Raw genomic sequence first — 21,838 nt, forward strand, 5'->3', positions numbered from 1 at the left:
AACTCTGTGCCTGTTCCATTCATTTACAGAAATCCATGTGCTCACCGTGAAAACTTCATTTAGATGAAAGGAACAGATTTGCAGAAATTTTTGCAACAAATCTAAGGTTGGCTTTACATCTGCGCCATTACTCCTGTTTTTCTGTTCCTCCATTATTGGTACAGAAAGATTAAAATAACGGCAGTGCTGGATTTGTTACACGACGGATATCAATGGTGCCATCAGACCCCATTGACTAGAAAGGGATCAGGTTAAGGGGATATCGTCACTCCTTAGGGAGAGACCACCATATAGGTGTGTGGAGACTTATCAAGCCATTTGCGCTCCACCGTGAGGGATCACATTGTCACTCCCTAAGGAGTGACAATATCCCCTTAACCTGGTCTGAAGCCTCTCACCTCTGGCAAGTTAGTCTTCTCTGCGTTGGGCTGAAGAGATCCAATCAGATCGAAACAGCTGTCCTTGGCTGAGAGACTGACTTGGTAAAATCCCACATCATTGCACCAAAGGCCTCTGGGAAGGTCAGGCATGATGTTAAAGGGAGCGCCCCCTAGTGGGCTGCATGACTGAAGCACTGTCTCCCTATATTAACATAATGGGAGACAGATTTGCATATTCTTCCTATAAAGTTGTCAGGTTTCTACCATAGTGCTACTCTATTTTTTTTTTTCTCACTTTTTGAAAAGGAATCCGTAACCAGAGTCCCTAACAGGGGCTCCAACAAAAATGAGAACGCATAATTCTGAGAATGGAGGGTTTATTGTGGGAGAAGAGATTTTGTTTATCGGATGATATTTTATTTAGGTTTCACTTCCAAATTCTTGGGGCTAGATCACACGGAGTTACATAAATTCCGCATGTGAACATTCCTTCGCAGAATGTGCCGGTGCAGTGCGCTGGCAACCCATCGTGGTATTCCGCTCCTAATCAGGAGGGAGCCTTGCGCCGCGGCTGATTCAGCTGTGGAATCCGTGGGAAGAAGCGGCATGTCTCTTCTTTTTTTCGCTACTAGCTAGCAGAAAAAAGAAGCGAGCGGCTCTCATTCAAGTCAATGGGAGCCATTTTTGGCAGCGGATTTTGAGGCCGATTCCGCGTCAAAATCCGCTGCCAAAAGACTCAGTGTGAACGAGCCCTTGTTTTTCTCCCCATTTACAGTCTATACCCTATACAAAAGGCCTCTATGTCCTGTTTCATAATATAAAAACATGGCGTGGTGGCCACACATATTATTCAGTGATGAGTAGGTGTAGCAGAATGACTCCACACCCCAGTATATCAGCAGATGACACCTCCAGCAGACTATGTTCCGTAATGTATTTAGTAAGAGTGACTGAATTAGCAATGATTTTGTCCTGTCTGTCAACATAATAAAAAGCTGCTGCCTCCGGACTAGAATTGATAATAGTCAGGTCTAGCACCAGGTAACAGCCTATGTTCACACTTCTATATTATTCACCATATCCTTTCCTGTTGATAAAGTAATATATTTTCTTCTTCTCAGGTCTGCATCACTCACATTTTTGCAACAACATTACTTAAATCTGTAACTCTTCCCTGTAATGGTTTGTTCCAGGAGAAAAACTGACTGCAATAAAGGGATGCTTATGGCAATGACAAACTTCTAAACAAAAGGCAAGTAAAATAATGCACTAGCACATAACACCAAGAATAATGAGGGTCCGAGAAGCAGATGTTAGTCAGGGATTGTCCGCTGACATAATGCAGAGAGAGAGGAATCGGGAACAAAACCACAAACCCTGCTGAGTCTTTCATCTAGCATTGAAAAGTTCATGAAAATGGAGATATTCAGGGCCGAGTGAGCAGAGGTCTTGACAGGGTTGACCTTCCTATAGAACAATGGACCTGTAATACACAGGTCGGGCCCTTATAACAAATCCCAGACAATGGGGGACTGGCGGCCTTTGTTTGTCATGATGATTGCTGATGGTTTGTGGTTTCCTGGTGATTTAGAACAACCAATTCAATACCTTACATAGTGAAAGCGCTCCACTGTTGCTAGGGCAGAAGAGACATCTCTGTATGTTGTTACGTTATCAGTTGGGATAAACTATACACCTTGCAGTGCCCACAATACAATTTCATACCTTATGCATCACCTGATACTAGGATTTATTCTTTGTGTTTTGAAGTTAGAGGGAATATTTATATATTTTATTCTACGTCCATGCACTAGTCTACAGGTACTGCTTTCCTTCATTTTGTATGGCCTCCTTTCGGATTGTAGGACAGCTCATAATACGGATATCAGGACCATGGACGCATGTATAAAACCATAATCCCATATACATAAGGGCAGTGCATCCCATCTGCTGATGTACCACGGGAAAATTAACCTAATCCTAAAAAATGGCAGGCGCTACATACTATTAGAGGGAGACACTTTTGTGCCAGTGTTTTCAAAGCATCAGAACAGATCAGATCAAAAGCCAGAGACGAGTCTGAATGACATGGCAATTTAATTCAATGCATCCTTGTAAATACACATTGATACAAAACATCCACACATGCTACTTATCTCAATTGTGTTACCAGAGTTTGTAGCAATGTACACAAACAAGTAGTATACTGTACATCTATAATGTACTTCAAGTGGCCCTGCAGGGGTAGTTATAAATAGTTGTTTTAGAGATTTCACATGGAATCAAAATCTAGTGAGACCAGAGGGCATCTCTCTCCCATTGGCAGCCGCAGCTCCATTGCACTTTCCAGGAAAATATCATTATCATAGCAAGTAAAATACAATGTTCATAGATCTAAAGTAAGTGACTTTTATAGAACTCACAAATCGGGTTTCTTCATTTAGGAAATAAAATAAATGTAGTTTCCTTAAAAGAAAAATTATTCATACTAAGTACCATGGGTAGGAACAGATGCTTCATGCCAGGGCTACAATGGGCAGAATAGTGCATTTAAAGAGATATTCCCATCTTTTAAAGTGATGTTACAGCTCTAAGTTAGGCCATTATTTTATCATAGAGGGGTTCGATCTCTGGGACTTACCGATTCTTTTTTTTTTTTGTAGATTGTGAGCCCCACATAGAGCTCACAATGTACATTTTTCCCTATCAGTATGTCTTTTTTGGAATATGGGATGGAAATCCATGCAAACACGGGGAGAACATACAAACTCCTTGCAGATGGTTTTATGCCCTTGGCGGGATTTGAACACCAGGACTCCAGCGCTGCAAGGCTGCAGTGCTAACCACTGAGCCACCGTGTGGCCCCTTTACCGATTCTGTGAATGAAATCACTGACCCATGATGCAGATGCCCTTCTCACTGTTTTTTTTTCCCCTGAACAGCAGCATTTAGGGTTGCCTGGTTGGGCAGGGAACTGCAGCAAACCGCACTCAAATGAATAAAGCTGTGATGCAATTGCCAGTCACAAAAGGTACCCAGGGTGCTGCTGTGTTGGGAAAGACTGTAAAGAGTGCAGTAGACCCTTCATTCTCAGGTTCTGGGCGAGTCCCCAAGGTTACATCTGCAAAAATCACAAAGTAACGCCATATCCTAGTGGCTTTGCTTCACAGGTAGTCAGTGGACAGAAAATGGTTGCAGAAAGTGAAGAGGAATTCCTCTTCCTTTTCCGCTGAGTGAACTTGCATTAAGGGTCCATTCACACGGAGGAAAATGGTGAGGAATTTGGTGTGGAATTTCAGCTCTGAAAAAAAACAAAAAACAATGAAGTCAATGGGGAGGGCTTTATTTTCAGCGCTGAAATTCCACACCAAATTTCTCACCATTTTCCTCTGTGTGAATGGACCCTAAAGATACAGTCACTCTGATAACTTTGAAGACTCCGGCGCAGCTGTGAACTTAGCCTTAGTGTAAAAACCGCCATCACAAAACATGCATCACTAAAAATATCCACAATTTTTTATTTCACTTTTCAAAACGCATTAATGCAAACAAAAAGCAACTGAGAGAAGTGGAATATACAGGGCGAGGAGGGGACTCCTTTGTGAATATGAAGTCGTTATGAAAATGATTCCAAAGAAAAGAATATTGTGTTCACTGTATTAGTAAAGGGTTGTAGGTTAAGTCAAGATGTGTTTAGGAGAACACCTGCCCATTACATCGGATCACCTCTTGGAAAATAAAAAGAACTGGCGCTATACTGTATTAATGCTAGTGTTTGCACAGTCTGTAATAAACAAGTGTACATTGTGGGCAGAAAGACTTATGACTGTAGGAACAAAGGTAAGAATGACAGACAGCATTAGAAAACCTCCAGTAAGTCAATGAAACTGACAGATCTGACTGATCGCTAAAGACAAAAAAGCAGCGAAGCCATTATACACACATAATACACACCACAGACTGCAGATTATTCATAGGACATTGCAATGGATCACAATGTGCCGCGTACACTAACCTCACATGAAAAGTCAACCACTAAACAGAAGTACACAAGGTAATACAATAAAGGGGTTACAACTAGCATAAAACTAGCGTATATTAATAGGTCATATTAGGGAATTCTGAGGTAACAGATCTCCAGCTCTTTGTCAGAGAGGACAGCGTTTATAAAGAGCGTACCCCACTCTGGAGGACCTGTCTTGTCCTGTATTACACAGCCACCCACTGAATGAAATGGTCACCATGTGATTTACCCTGTAATGGCGCTGTAGGGATATTGAATATTCATGGTCAGGCTTCCCCATAGATAAAATAGGGTCTCAGAAGGCTGCACTGGAAACCTCCTTAGAGTTAACCTCAAGAGGGACATGTATACAGAAGCAAGAATCTGTTAATACTGCAAATGGAGGTCTTGGGAGAGGGGAGTCAACTTTTTTTCACTTTACTGCCACTATTTACAGCACACAGGGGTCTTTTAAAAAGAAGTTGAACAAACCCCTTAAGGAGCAGCTCTCCGTAGCAGAAATTATCTACACCTGCAGCTGCATTTGCGTCCATCAATAAAGCGGTCTTCTGTGAAAAGGTCAGCTGGAAATATTTAGCAGTATATATCAAATGTAATTTTAAGCTCCACTCGCTTATTATCTTGTGAACCTACAGCCAGCAGGCTTAGAGACACAAAGAGTTGCACAGGAGCTGTATACACAAGATTATATACGCCATTACCAAAGTTGCTTAATGGGTTACTTTGAGATGTTGTAAAAAAAAAAATATATATATATATATATATATATATATATATATATATATATATATATATATATTTATAGACACACAAATGCACATTAAATACATTGGCCCCCTAAATTCAAGATAAAGACTTGGCCGACATATTCAGACATGGAATCTGACTCAGATATTTTTACATCAAGTCTAATTGCTTTGTCTTTAAAAATAGACTAAAACTAAGTGTGGCAGCCAACACCGTCTTCACAGCTCACGTAGACAGCAGCGCGGTGCAACACAGAGGGAAGTATTACCTAGGATATGTAATGTCTCATTATCACATCACTGCAAGGACAACAAAACCTTCACCGGCAGACAGAAACGCTTTAAAAATAATAATCAAGCACTTTTCTTATGTTCAATTCACCCTGTCAATTGCTCAGCAGACTGAAACATCCAACTCCAATTGTTCTGAATACAGCCATATTGTAGCAGGCCAGAGCATTAAAACACAGAGGTGATTCAAAGCACGGAGGAGCAATGAGAACTGGGCACAAAGGCCTCGTTCACACTTTGCAGATTAGAAAACTTGGGGTTTTTTAAATATTTTTTATATATAAACATATATATTTTTTATATTTCATACCCACTGGCTAACACGGTACAAAAACAAACATTGCAGATTAGGTCAGTATTTTGCAATCAGGGCTGTGGAATCAGAGCTGGACATTACCAACTCTGGCTCCAAAACTAAATGATTATTTTAAATTATTTTCTACAAATATTAATATTATACAATCAGACGCAAGGTTTGTTGCTTTCAATGGAACTCAATCACTCACTCACTACATGAATTAGAGGAGTTTTATTCCTTCCGTATGATGATGGCCGTCATCCATTTATGAAGGAGCCAAGAGTCAGAGAAGGCTTCAGGTTGCAGGAAAATAGAGGAACCAAAGTCCGTGCTTTGGCCTTCTGACTCGAATGCCCTGTTTTGCATGGAGACCAGAAGTGGATCCTAAATACAGAGGAAATATAAAGGAAAAATGGACACCACTTCTCTTCTCTGCATGCACTTATGATTTTGGTTTCAAAATACTGATCACATCTGCAGTATGTGAATAAAACCTAATGAAAAAAATGTCCAATTAAATCTGGAAACATTATACACTGATCAGTACAAGAAGCACGGAATATACATCTCCTATGTCAGCCGGCAAGCAATAAACAGAATGGCCTTAGGCTATGCACCATCTATCATGCTTCAGAGAAGTCATATAGCTTTACATACATGATTAATGGACAGAACTCCAGAAGCTCAAGCACAGGTAGACAGTAATCTATATTACTTGTGATTTATGGAACACAAGCAGATATCAATTATAATCTTGTGTTTCAACCTCAAATCTATTCAATCATATTACTAGGAAGATAAACAATAGCTACAGTAGCCAACCACATACTCATATACCAAGCTTATTGTTGGACACACATTAGGCTTCCTACTAAGAACTCCAATAGAAATGAATGGAGAGAGTTGCACAAGCCAACTCTATGCATAGCAGCCCCAAAACAGTGGTTGCCTTTTATTCTTAAGAGGTGTTACCTGCAACTATCAGATATAGTTACACAGTTACAAAGTTGGGTACCTTAGTATATACACTGAATGAAGGCTTCAGAGCTGAAATCTTTCAGTAAATCATTGATTTATTGCCCGCAGTGCTTGTTCTGCTGAAATATGGTGTATAGTCATTGATAAATAAGGAGCTGAATTGACCAAGGTTTATATATTCATAAGGAATCTGTGCTATAGTACAGCATTACATTTTACTGAGATATTTACCAAGCAGCACACAAATATATGTACCTGTGTAAAGTGACTGCACATGGTTTACCCCTACATGATCGCATATGTATAGACATACTCTATATTTATTGCAAATATAAATATCACAATGCTAACTTTACTAGGTAGCTAGACCACTCCAGGAGCCAAAGGGTCAAGGCCTCGGCCATGCAGACAAATGTAGATGGTGTATCCAGAATTGTAGGTTACTTTCCAGGTTTATAAAATTACATAGAAATAAACAGAGATTTTGATATACTAAACTTTTGTAAATAGTTTATGACAGAAGTAAATTTAGCATTGATATTGGTCTCTAAAGTTTGCTAAAGAAGTGTTACGCTAGGTTCACACCTGCGTTCAGCACTCCGTTCTGTGCTTTCCATTTCTACATGCAAGAAGACGGAAAGCACAGACCGGGTCCGGCCGTGAGCGGCGGTGAGCGTTTTATGCTCTCCACCGCAAAACCGTTTTTTTTAATCCGGACACAGAGTACTGCATGTCCGACTCTGTGTCCGGATTAAAAAACCCGGTTTCGCGGTGGAGAGCGTACAACGCTCGCTGCCGATCACGGCCGGACAGCTTTCTCACCCATTCAAATGAATGGGTGAGAAAGACTCCTGCAGGTTTCCGTCTCTTACTCTGTTTTATGCAGGAAACGGAAACCTGCATAACGGAGACCGGGCACAGATGTGAACGAGCCCTTAAGAAAATTCCTACAGACTGTGTCACACCTTGAGAGTAATGCTTTACAAAAAAAGTGAAGATTTTTACAATTCTGAATAATGATTCATTTTAGCAATAACAAGCAGAGATTTTTAATTGGAAATTGTGCAAATTGTGGCCATATTCTGTCAAAATCCATATGAAAAAAAAAATTGTACTATCTGTCCTCACATGTATTACAGAAGCATCAGAATTATTTCATAGGGGACTGTGTCTCTCCATGGAGTCTCTGTGCACATGCTCAAGAGCTTAAGTATAATGTTACATCTGGTGGTTTCCGAAATTATGGTAGAAGAAAGTAATAAAGATGTCAACCTACATATTCTGCTGGTTGTACTATAGCTGCTGCCACTGCTGATCTACTGAAATAGTGACCTAAATTTGTTCTCCTAAGCACATTCCCTTCTTGAGCGGACTGACACTAATAAAAGTATAAAAAATAATTATAATGATGAATGCACACCCAGTTTCCTTGCAGTTTATTTGCATTTGCCAGACCTGACCACATGTGGATTACACAATGAGATCGTATTACAAAAACTGCCCATAGCCATTAATATTCTTAGTCCTCTAATGGCTGGTATCTCTTTAGCTCAGTATACATGTCCATCACAATGACTATACTGTTTCATATACAGTGGTATTCAGATTGTCCCTAACTCTTCAAGCAGAACGACAACACTGCCCAACTATAGTAGCTGACTTATAGTCGCTTTCTGATCCATGTCAAAAACCTCTCAGCCGGAACATACATTTCACTTTCCATGTACTGTAGACAGAAGAAGTTTGGTGGTTGCACAACCATTGAACAAACAACTGGTGAAGTGTCAGTGTTCCATATTTTAGTCCATACTGGTTGTTACAGTTGTTGAAACTGACCGTACGTATTAAAGAGAACAAACAATGTTTCTGGAAACGATAGTCTGCAACAAAAGTCTGACAAAAGACACTTTCTTTCCAAACAATGATGGTCCACCATCGGTCAGCTACAATGGGTATTCCTCCATTCTGGTTAAAGCTGTCAATTGTACTTATGTTTAGACTGATGTATGTGTAGTAAAGGTATTGTAGTCCCTCTGGTAAAGCGGTCCTATTTCTGCTAGACTGCAAGCACAGTTTATTTCTGGTTTTTTGGACTACATGTTCATCAAGCTATATTGTTATATCCTACAATGTACTATTTCACTGCTTCCTAAGGACCTTTTCACGCTGCTTTTGTTAGGGACACTGTTCTGATCAGAGCATAAGAAAGGATATTAAGGTGGTTGTCTAGAATTTATAATATTTATGACCTAGTCTGAGCTGCAGTAACCGCCCCTGGGCCACTGCTTTGGGCTCTGCAAACTGTATAGTACAGGTATCAGATGCAGCCCTGAACAGCTGATCCACGCAGGTGCTGGCTGTTGGGCTCCACCAATCAGATATTTATGGCTTATCCTGGATAGTCCCTTTAAATATTGCAACATAGGTGTTTCAGGTTTTATTTAAACAGGAAGAAAAAGCATATGCTGTGCTTTCTTTTCCATTATAAAAAAAAAAAATGTCTTTTGAGGGAGTCGAGTTGAAAAAGGGACCCCCTACCTCTTAACACTTCAGTTAGTGTAGACTGATATAAATGTTAAGGGTTCCTCTTGTATCCCCAAAAAGTACTGTTTAATGCACAAACAACATTAAACATAATAGCTGGTAGTTCACATATTAAAAGTACTGACATGTGCTCCGAAAAGTGTCAGCGCTTCCTATTTTTCCTAATTCTCGCCATCATGCATGACTCAATTTAACTTCTTTTTCACCCAGTCTATGAGCCATGTGATAGAATATTACATCTCCGCCCGCTTGTGTGTGACAATGCACTCATACTGTGTTAACAGCGTCCTGTTTTTCTAAGGCAAATGGTTAACACAGTTTGGCTTTGAAGCCTTCCAAGCCATTTGCCCCAACCACAGAATCAGAAGGGGCATTATTACTAAATATAACCATTTATTTAAAGCAAATGGAGTCCAAACGTTTTGTTCAGAGAATACAGAGAGAAAAAAAAAGCCCCACATTTGCTAAAGTACAAAGGTTTGCTTGTGTAGCGCCCAAGGGAATAAAACACCTCTTATGCTACCCATTCCGACAACGCTGGAAAGTAAATACTCATTTGTTAACTTAAAAGACCAAATGGAAAATAATTGATCAAAATGCTGATCTAAAAGTCTGGCTCGGATCTGCTCCCATCACTCACTAGTAGACTGTCAAGATTTTACATAGTGTTTGGAATGAGCTGAGCGTCCTGGCTTCCATCCATGCTCTTGAACTTCATAAAAGAGTGCAAAAGACAATGAAAATATGACAGTTAATCGTAAATGTATGGTTTATATTGTGTTCCACTGTCTCAGGCCAACATATTTTGGACAACACAAAAGCTGATGTATAGGAAATCAAAGATACTTCGACTTACAGGGACAGGAAAACATTCTGCACTATACAATATCAGAGCTCTCAGCTGCCGATCCATGGACTAAATGAAGACTCAAGAAATTTTTTTATGTCAACACATCACAGACCACCATAAGAGAAGAAGTCATATTGTGGGCGATATTCTGTATACACAATTCTCAGCTATCCCATATTCATCAGTGAAAGTAACATATTGGTGCCCTCACCCATGCACCTCTTATTTTAGAAGTCTTCCAGCAATAAAAACAGTGCAATGACATGTTATCCCACACCTACAGCCAGGGACATGCCCAAACACACCTAGCTAAGGTATCTTCTGTGAGGTAACCTTTTACTCACCTTTGATGTATATCAACAAATACACTCACCATTCAGGGTCACATACACAGGCACTTGAAGTCACAGCCATAAAAGATACCTTGTTATTTCAAGGGAAAGATGCAAAGTAAACACAAAGAAAACTATTGCTGGAGGCAATAGATACATTGGCTGTGAAAAAGTTCAAGGGGTATGAATATCTTTACAAAGCACTGTATATCACATGCTGTAACTTTCATATGATTTTTATTTATTTTAATTCTGCAAAAGAGTCAAGTCTTTTCCTAGCATAATCATGTTTACTACAAATGATAAATGGGACCATTTTTGATACTGATGACCTACCCTTCCCTGTTGCTTCTGACACTACAACCTATACAGGAGGGAAGCCACACAGAAGGCTCCATCCAATGTAATGCAGCCATGCTGTGGTACTACAGCTCCCATTCACTTGAATCTGAGCTGAGCTTCCAGTATATTAGTATGACTAGTATGACTATACTATACAATGGACAGAACCTTTTGCTTTTGGATAGGTATTACCATTCAAAGCGTGTCAGAGACGTGTGTCCCTACAGTATGACTCTGGCAACTTCCAGGAGGTATAACAGAGGGACAACACAAAATGGATTGATCTGCCTAGCTGACCGAACAAATGCCATTTGACTTTTTACCAACTTCCATCATTCTTCTAAAGGCTTTCAGAAAACAATCCCATTCAATAACCAGTGCAATGATATCCCAATATTCAATAATAAAGGATATTAATTTGTTATGATGGTGAATAATAGTCCTTCACTGCTCCAGCTGTTGCAAAACTACAACTGCAGCTCACTTCTATGTGCTTGGGACTCCTACAGAAGTGAATGGACATGTTGGGAGTTTTAGTTTGTCAGAGCTTAAGTGCTAAAAGTTGCTGACTCCTGTACTAGTCATCCATCCGTCTATGTAGTTTCCTATCTAGCCGGCTCCTGCAGGGAGTCTCCTAACATGTCACATCTATTGTAATGACAGCAAAACAGAGAATTCTGGAGGTGTCAGGCACACTCAAAAAGGAAAAGGAAAGAGAGAGACAGTAAAGAAAAGAAAAAAGATCACAAGACACATGACTTTAAAGGGAATCTGTCACGTCCAAAATACCTCCCAAACTAATAAGTGTCACTAAAGCATCTTAGTAGGAGCAGAAATATACCTTTGTGGTCACAAACAAAGAAATGCAGAGATAATGTCTTCAAGGATGTGCAAACCAACCTACAAGTGCACTGAGGGCGAATCCATTTGTCTACAAACAGCCATGACACAGGCCAAAACTGAAAAGGCAACGACAGCTATTAGGACTGCATTGTGTAGCAGTTCCAGGGGAGATCTGGAGAACCTTAAAGGGGCTCTACCATTTGGAAACCATCATTTTAGATAGTGATATGCTTTTTAAAGTCTATTCAGGTGCTGCTACTAGGTTTTTTTTAAAATATCAGTAAAACTGATATGCAAATGAACCTCTCAGTGCACCACGCTATCATGCACCCCCTGTCCTACCTTTGTAATGCCCCCTCCTTTGCTTGTGCTCCTGTGATGCCCTCCTCCTCTGTAGGTGTAGCCGCCTCCATTCTCTGTAGTCTCGATCCTGCGCTTTGAAATCTTGGACATGCGCAGTAACACTCCCTTCTGAGAGCTACTGCACATGCCCGAGCGCCATTTTCTTGTGGACAATGGAAGAATGCACACTGAGAGGTTCATTTGCATATAGGTTTTACCAATATGTTTAAAAAATGGAGTCTTTTCAAAATCTAGTAGCAGCACCTGAATAGCCTTTTTAAAGGCTATTCAGGGATATCACTATCTCAAATGACGATTTCCAAATGATAGAGCCCCTTTAAAGTGTCTGTAGGCAGATTTGGTAAATCAAGTCCCACCCCAGAAGCACTTGCATATGCATAGCTTCATTGATTTGTGGCCCCTACATTGTAATATTATTGGCTATGGGGCATTTTTAACCTAAAAGACTCTTTTTACCCACGGATATACAGAAGCAGGAGCTAATAACATAACAGTGCATAAGACTAGGAAGACTTTCTATCATTATATTGATGCGAGGTGTTATGACTAGCACATCGTGTATTATATATTAAGTACAACAATTAGAAAAGTAAACACTATTGAAATACTGCCCTTCATTCCGTACACAGCACACGGTCATAGTATGAAAGAACTCCAGCATGATGCCAACTATGCCACATACATTTAGGTGGTAAGAGATGCGGCCTGGTGCAGTAATGGCTTGCAGATGTAATAAATGTGAGAAGACGTGTCAGCCACTGGAACAAGACTGTGTTGCTAAGCAATGTCCTGAACATATCTACGGCTACAGGGACAAAATATAGTCTCAGGAATTCCCTAATGAATAATTATAATGAGAAAGTATTCAATGGTATGGTCCATCACAGTCAAACAATAACCCCATACATAAAGCAGCGTTACAACAAGTCATTAAGGTGAATCATGTAATAGACAGCGTTCTACTGTGTCCAGCATCCACATAAAGACATGATAATAGGCAATAGGACTGAAAAATCATGTCTCCAAATAAGATTCCAACATATCACTATAATGTATCAGCAGCATCTAGAACTATCTATAAAGCTATGTTCACAAGCTGGCAATTCAGTCAAGATTTATGGGCCAAGTCCTGGGCCTAAATCCTGATGGAATCCATTAACACTCCACTTGCAATGTATGGAAATTTACATGCCAAGAAAAAACAACAGTGTACACATCACAGTGTACACATCACAGTGTACACACCACCAATTCAATGCTGAGAAGACACAATGCCAAATTTAACTGGGGCTGATGCAATACGGATTAGTATTTTGCAGAAACAAAAAAACATGGCCATCATGAGAATGAAGATCACCAGAGATAGATGGTTAGGCATCTGGCTAGCTCCAGCAGTACTCATTCAAATCAATGGAGTGGCATAGTCCCCCAATTCTTGAGATCGGTGAGGACCTCGGTGGGATCCCCACTGACCTGCAAGTTACCTCCCCTCCTTTCGATAGTGGGTATCTTATAACTAGAATACCCCTTTAAGGACACACAAGTTTTTTTCGTGGACGTTTTTTATGTAAAAACACCCACAGAGTTTTATGTTGTTAGTGTCATATTTTGACGTTTTCACAAATGAAACTCATATATATTGTAGAAGACAGCACAAGTATCCTTAGTAAGCCAAAGCTAGACTGAAAATGCAGTTTATCTTTTGGCTATCAATTGTGCCAACACCATACAGACTATGATCACACATAAACCACAAAGCAATATCCAGACTATGACAAACTAATTAAAGACATCAATGCAACAATATTTAATGAGTACACCAAACAGTATGTAAAACAGTTTTCATTAATTAGTAGTGAGGCTCCAGCCAGCCACCTGAGTCATTAAACTCAATGAAGTGGAGTAGAAACATATGCATGGTGTCTCCCAGCTAACTAGCACATACCGATAATAAAAGGCAGCCATAGCGGTGACATATATTATTAACAATCCAACAGTCAATGCCAGTCAGTTACTAAAATTAGTGATTGTGACCAATGGAAATCTGCTAATAAATCTGAGCAAATTCACCCACATGTTATCAGTCACCATATAGGCAGCAATGCCTGTGAACAATAGATGGCCAGACATCAGCACTAACAGTAAGAAATATTACTTAGACTAAGGGACAAACACAGAAGACACAATGCAAGACATGGCAAGAGGGTAACAAGCAGTCAGTCGCTTGTTTCCTGTCCCTACTTGAAGGCACTTCACATACTGACAGCCCTTTAACATGTATTGATGACTTCTCAAGGTTCGTTTGTTCCTTTCCAGCAAAGTTATGAAAGAATAAATCTAGGTAAATAACCTGCCCAAGAAACCAGGTGGAAACCAAAAAACCCATATGACAGCCAGTGTACAAAAACACACCGACAACAAAGGATTGTAAAGGGACATCTATAAATCAATGCCCTCCACACAACAGCATGTTACCGTATAGTCATTTCCATCTCATTCGAGAAACCAGACAGTCCCCAACATTAATGCTGTAATGTGACATTATATAGAACTGAGAAGTCATTTCTTTAGGTTGGAAAATTGTGTGAGATGAGTTACACACTTGTCCAGTTACTGCACACAAGCGAGGCACTTCCATATCCTGTAAGTCATGTGTGAATACAGGGCACAGACTGACAAAGGGACAGACTAGGCGGCCGCTATACAGTCACCCCACTACTTTATATCATATTCTGCAATGCTCAAATAAAATAAGCATATCAAAGTCACTATAGCCTTTGAATTGTAGCCAATACACAACTCAACATGGCCGATGTATTAAACAGACTGAAAGAAAAATTGCCTTAGTTGCCAATAGTGACCAATCACTCTACAGCTTACATTTTATAGTCTGCTCCTGAAAAATGAAAGCTGTGCTATGATTGGTTGTTGTGGAAGCTGTCACATTGAGAATGCAGACAGCATGTTATAGAGCAAGAAGGGCAGAGCAGCAGTATGATATACTGAATTATTGGGAAAGACTCCGTATAACACTCAGCTTTTTCTATGCTGACAAATCAAGGAGGCGGTCCTAGCAGCGACTGACAGCTCTCTCTATATACACCACCATAGTAGGGAGGCTGTCAATCACTGATAGGTCCGCCTCCTCGACATCTCAATATACATAGTAATTTCAATGGATAACATGCTTCCTACAGAGTGAACAGCAATGACCATGTGACTGGTACCCTTTAAATGATTGTCCCATAACGGATAGTGTCCCACTGCTCACTCGATTGAGTCTCTCTTAGGGCCTGAATGAATGATAAATGTTAATTGCATTCCTATGACCTGTAACCATGGAACCATAAATGGACTCTTGTGGACTGCAGCAATGCTGCAACTAAATCTTCTCCACTGGCCTGAAGACCTACTTTTGATAAATCCCCTGTGGGTCAAAATGTTGCCCATTTGGTGATTTAAGACCTAGTTGGGAGCTGTCACTTATATAATCTGGCAGATTGCTGCTCATATGGGATTCTTAGACAGTGTTGCATTGCATCCTTCTAGATACTCTATAGGGAGAGGAGAGCACTAGATTCTCTAGGGGGAGAGGAGAATACTAAGCATGCTCTTGGCCTTCTTACTTGTGATCAATGTATTCTAAGGAAGCGTAGAACAACTTAATGTATCTGGAAGGACTGCAGCTGTGGAGCAACTAGAAGTATTAATATAGACAGAAGCTATGGTGCAACCCAATGTATACCTACAATTGGCAGGCATGGAGTGCCTCAAGGCATTCCATGGACTTCAGCTGTCATTCTGGTGCCCAGTCCTTACACAAAGCTCCAGCATGAATTCTAGGGCATACGGATACATGTCCACCACTGAATAGCTGTGATCCTTTATGGAAGTGAATGTATCAGCCCATATTGTACAGCCAGACACATACATACATGTCTTATGGCGCCAGTGATCGGACATAGCGCACAGTGTATGATACCAGTACACACAGTGATAACCACTATCCAGAGAGCGCACCCCTTCTGCCATGCCCACACTGGCACCCACCCTCTGACAGTGCCCTCATTGGCTTTACCTTTCACTTGGCTCTCATATTCTGCAATGATTTCTTTGTCTTTCTTGTATCTGTTGGGGGTAGACATCTTGCTGCACTTCCCAGGGTCTTGGATGTCTTGTGGTTCTTCTGGGTGTCTGTTCAGTGCCAACCTTGTAAGTTGCCCACTAGTTTATCCAGGGCTGATGCTCACTCTGCTGAAGTTTTCTGGAAGACGAATCTTGAGGTTAACAAAGAAGCCATCTTAGGAGCCCAGAAGAACGGAGGCACCACAAGGGGCACTCTGGAGGCCGAGGTGGCAATCCAGACAAGTAGGGGTAGTGGCGGATAATAAAGAGGGCAAAGTGGGGAGTGCAGGAATGGCAGAGCAGCGGTTCAGGCAATGTCTGGGAGCGCTGAGCTTCCCCTCTAACCCCGCACTAGACAGTGGCAGGAGCCGTACAGGCAGATACGGACGGAAGGTCACAGGATGACTACAATGAGGGAGAGCCGGCTCCGTGTGCAGTGAGAAGATGAATGGCAACCACCAGCATGGTCTATCCCGGCGGCTCAGTGCGCTCCGCAACACAAAGACTTGGAGTGGACCCGGCAGCTCCAGGCAGGAGATGGGAGGAGGCAGTGACCGGACACCGACACGCTCTGGACTCCGCACCTGTCTCTCTAGGGGGCGCTACTACAGTTTTACCCCCTTTCCTTCCTGGTTACCCCTCAATGGTCCTAGTACAGCAGTGCACCGCCAGACCCTGCGAGACTCGGCTGGGAGGCAGAGAGGGAGGAGCCACAGCCTGCCATCCCGCCCTCCTCACGCCGGCACAGCCCGGGTCTGGCAGCCGCTGACTGACAGCTTGTTCCGCCAATCAGAAACCAGGATAGCCGGTCCCACTAGTGTGAGGATCAATGAGAGGCGTGGGCGGGAGTCTCCCAGAGGTTACAGTGACAAGTAGAGGGCCTGCAGCTGGCTGCGGGCACAGGGGTAATGGGAGGCTGCCCCGGCGCTGACTGGACAATGTGTGCTACAGGGCTGCGCTGACCAGCGCCCCGGGTGTGCCAGGAGAGGTGCTCTATTATGTGTGGAGCAGGTGCTTTTAGCAAGGCCATGGAATGACTTCCTCACTAATAGAAGCAGACTATGATGATAATAGTTATGGGTATTACTATAGAGAGGTCAGTGCAGTGGTACAGTATCTATGGCATAGGGGGGTCTACTCCTATAGAACCTTATGCTATACTCACCTCTGTGCCCGTGTGACTGTTGTTCTGGTCCATCAGAGGATCAGAACAACAAACTGCTAAAACAGAGGACACCAACAGCGCCCGAATGACCTCAGCAACTATAATGGGATCAATTGGGTGTTTGTGCTTTTAAACCACCAGACAAATGTCAGATTTGCAGCACTTTTTCCTTACTGATTTTTAATGGTCTCTGCGATGAAGTTTCCAGAGACTCCAGTGTAGATGTGAAGCCAACCTTAGTGCCCGCACACCAGAAGTATCCCACAGTGTGAAAAACTCCTATGGCCGCAACCATGTGCATTGTGAGTGTGCTAGCCATGTTTTTCAGGGCAAAACTCAGGACAGATTCTATTGCTGCGTATTTGCAGGCCGTGGTCACTGACATGTCATACGTGTGCCGTGCGTGCAAATTAATCACAGTCTGGCTACATGCACACAGTTGTGTGATATTCATATGACTGGGTTATGCGCGTGAAACATGGTCGATGTATTGGTGGTATTTACTAGACTTAACATGGCCATTGTGAAAGAAAGTCAAATACACCATATAGAGTTATAGTGTGATATAGTGAGTTCCTAAATGGCTGGAGCTCACTGTGTACTGAACTCACATAAAGCTGTGAGCTCGGTACAATAGTGCCATCCAGGAATTTACTTTGGTATAACTCACTATGATGATCTATTTACACAGCCGTGGTCAGTCTGGGCAATACAGCCATCATATGGACTATGTTTTACTAATGGAACGTGGTTTTGTGAATAGCCTTTTAGACCGGGGCTCCACATAGCATAAAATATGATTTTGTCATTTTACAGTACCAGCAAAGTATATGGAACTCTGGCTAATCCCATCCACACATTGCAGAAAAATATCTGCAGCGGACATGCTGCAATATGAAAAACACTTCATGCAAATTGCAGCATGTCGATTACACCTGCAGACAAGCTGGTGGTTTCCGTATGAGTATAATGGAAGAAGAAAGTTTGCAAAGGAAAACTATGCGGGCTTTCTGAGAAAAGCAAAAACCTGGAACTTGAAGTGTCGTGCAATAACTGTAAGGTTAACAATCTCTATACTAAAGTCATATGCCACAAACCATAACACAGAGGGGCTGCCACAAGATACTTCTGGACACATGCATTTACTGCTATTTCCCGGGACACACATGTACTTTCCCTTTAGAAGTAATGAAAGTACACATGCAGCCCTCACCTGTTATTTTCTTATGGCTCCATATACAGTCTGTGTATTATCACCAGTCCTTGGGGGGCAGTGAGCCTAGGAGGCAAAACTTGAAACAAGTCCTATTCCTGTTCATCCTACAGCTCAGACTCAATAATGAAATATATTACCTGTCACAGCAGATGGCGCACTGATATGTATGTGCCGTTTTGTCACAAAGGCCAGATTCACATCTGTGCCCTGGCCTCCGTTATGCAGATTTCCGTTTCCTGCCCGAAACTGGACAGGAGGCAGAAACCTGCAGTCACTGGTGATCGTTTTATGCTCTACGCGGCAAAACCGTTTTGTTTTTTTTAACCGGACGCAAAGTCGGATATTCAGTACTTTGTGTCCGGTTAAAAAAAAAAAAAAAGGTTGCGCTGAAGACAGCACAAAACGCTCCCCAGCGCTCACGGCCAGGCACTGTCTGTTGGGTTTCCGTCTCCTGCAGACAGAAGACGGAAACCCGACAGACGGAGATCGGGTGCAGATGTGAACAAGCCCTAACTCATACACACATACATTTGTGTGCATGTAGGCTGAAAGGTATACAGTATGTCTATGTTATAGCTTCCAAGCAATAGTGACCGACACCCCCCCCCCCCCCCCCCGCATTCCTGCGTGCACTATTATGTCCCTTGGTGGCCCCTGCACACAGTATTATCCCCCACTGTGGACACCCATGAACAATTATTATACTATGGGATCTTTTCAAACCCCAGAGTATAATAATCGTAAACCGAGGGGGGGATACAAACATAAAAAACACTGTTAGGGTGAATTCACACTGAGTAAACGCTAGCTTATTCTGAACGTAAAACACGTTCAGAATAAGCGGCGTCTAAAGCAGCTCCATTCATTTCTATGGGAGCGGGGATACGAGCGCTCCCCATAGAAATGAATGGGCTGCTTCTTTCACTCCGTGCAGTCCCATTGAAGTGAATGGGGAGTGCCGGCTGTCACGGGATGGTTAGAGTCTATACTATAGGCAATGTGTAATATATATTTCATGTGGAATGTATTCTCTAACCTGTTGTAAACATCAGTGTGTAGTTGGCTGATTAGGGTCTAGTGTGTTAGCACATTGTATGCAAATACCTCTAACTAGTGAGGACCAGTGAGGACAATGGGTGGAGATAATCTGATCAGTGTCTCCAAGAAGATGTTGGACGGTGCATTGTCCACAGGAGACAGGGAGTCTGCTCTCCTTGGTATAGGTGAGGGGGGAAGGATCTGTGACTCAGCCCTCCCCACCCACAGATAGAGGAAGTAACAGTCTTAGTATATAGTTGTAGCTTGGAGTTAGTATGTGTTAGCCGGCCTGTGCACAGCTCTGCAGAGAGCCAGAATTTAGTTACAGGACCAAGGAACCAAAGTTATCATTGGATTGTGACTTCTGTGGACTTATTGTTATTACGGTTGATGTGACCGCTGCCGGCTACTAACTTTGTGGATTACAATAAATTGCTGTTGTCTCCCGACCTCTTGCGTCCGTGTTGATTCAAAAGACCATCCGGAGGAAGACGTATACCTTTGCTCCGTGACAACTGGTTGGCAGTGGTGGGATCAACAGCGGACAACGAGATGGACTACAGCAGCTCAGCGATTAATGGAGCCACAACCTCAGAATACAGGAACTGGACTATGGCAAGTCTACAAGTAAGGGCCCGGGAACTAAACCTGAGTTACCAGGGAAGAACGAAAGATCAACTGATCGAGGCACTGGAGGAGATGACCCTGCAAAGCGACCATGAGGAGGGCTGCCCCCAGGAGACTGGAGAGATACAGGAGTGGCAGGTACAGACCCAAAAGAGCAGATGGGTTGTTTTGTATGAGGAGGAATTGGCAGTGCTGGGGCTAGAAGCAACTGCAGAGCAAAGGAGTAGAGCGTTACAGAGGGCTCAGGAAACGGAGAAGGAGGAACAGAGAATGGCGCATGAAAAGGAAAGAATGGCGCATGAAATGCGAATGGCTGAGATAACTATGAGGAATTATAATCAAACGTCGACCCCCAGCCCAACAGTGAGAGAACCACCATATGTCTCCCATAAACACTTCAAGACCTTTGAGGAAGCGGCTGGGGATGTTGATGGATATTTTCAGGACTTCGAACACCAGTGCCGCCTGATGGAAGTCCCAGAGAAGGATTGGGTCCGGTATCTGGTGGGGCACCTACGAGATGGGGCTGCGGAAGCTCTCAGAGCCATGGACCCTAGTGATCAGCGGGACTATGAGGCCATTAAAAGAGCGGTGCAGAAGTATTATGCAGTCACTCCAGAGACCTACCGAGTTCAGTTCCGCTCTTTGTCTTACAATGGGGGAAGCTCCTTCCACATGTTCGCCCACAAGTTGAAGCAAGCATGCAAGCGCTGGCTAGAAGGAGAGGAGGCTGTCACAGTCGATAAGATCCTCCAAGTCATACTTAAGGAACAGTTCTTTTCCCAGTGCCCCGCTGAGATCCGTGAGTGGGTGCTGGAACGGAACCCAGCCACAGTTGAGCAAGCTGCTTCTCTTGCAGATGAGGGCCTGACCATCAAGCCGCAGTGGAAGAGGTTGTTTGCAGAGGAGCGGAAAACTACCACAGTCCGCCAGACACCCTTCAGCCAGCCAACCACCTTTCGTGCCCGGCCTCAGGATTACAATTCCCCCTCTACCCCTGTCCCAGCCCATCGGCCTCCAGCTATGAACAACCCTGTCCCTAGACAACGACCTACTGGAAGAATGCTAGAGCGCAGATGTTTTGGGTGCGGGCGGCCTGGACATTTGCAAGCTAGTTGCCCTGTTAACATGGGGGCACGGGCCACCGTGGCATCCCGGCCTATTCACTACCTGGGAACCACTCCTAGGACAGAAAGTTTGGCCCCATTTCCAGATGACTCCATGAATGACACATCTGTTCCACCTCCAGGGGTCTATGGGATTCAGCCTTCCGCCACACATCCCGCAAACCTTCAGAGGAAGCACTTGCAGGAGGTCCTACTGGATGGCCGAACAGTTGTTGGATTCCGGGACTCGGGAGCTTTCCTAACGGTAGCGGACCCCCGAGTTGTGCGACCCGAGGCCCTAGAGGAGGGTCCTGGCATTTCTATCAAGTTGGCAGGGGGTACTCAAAGACGTATTCCTAAAGCTACCGTGGAACTCGACTATGGTTATGGACCAAAACGATGCACAATTGGTGTGATGAGCGGGCTGCCGGCCGATGTTCTGTTAGGCAACGATGTTGGAAATCTACAGTGCCACTTTGTGGGAGCAGTGACCCGAAGCCAAGCTCAGGGAGAAGCCAACATGGATCCACCGGATTTTCTGACAGATGCCAGCCCTTCAACCCTACAACT

General features: G+C 42.9%; 1 protein-coding gene across 2 annotated transcripts in view; it reads right to left on the reverse strand.

The window, feature by feature from the left end:
• Window positions 1-16,795, reverse strand: part of SRGAP1 (SLIT-ROBO Rho GTPase activating protein 1) — a 125,986-nt gene extending 109,191 nt beyond the window's left edge. For both annotated transcript variants that reach the window (XM_075274453.1, XM_075274452.1), the window contains exon 1: window positions 16,070-16,795. In XM_075274453.1, coding sequence (XP_075130554.1) covers window positions 16,070-16,136 — 67 coding nt within the window. In that variant the 5' untranslated portion in view covers window positions 16,137-16,795. The remainder of the gene's footprint in view (window positions 1-16,069) is intronic.
• Between the last annotated feature and the right edge of the window lie 5,043 nt (window positions 16,796-21,838).

This window comes from Leptodactylus fuscus, chromosome 5, assembly GCF_031893055.1.
Source record: "Leptodactylus fuscus isolate aLepFus1 chromosome 5, aLepFus1.hap2, whole genome shotgun sequence".
Lineage (NCBI taxonomy): Eukaryota > Metazoa > Chordata > Amphibia > Anura > Leptodactylidae > Leptodactylus > Leptodactylus fuscus.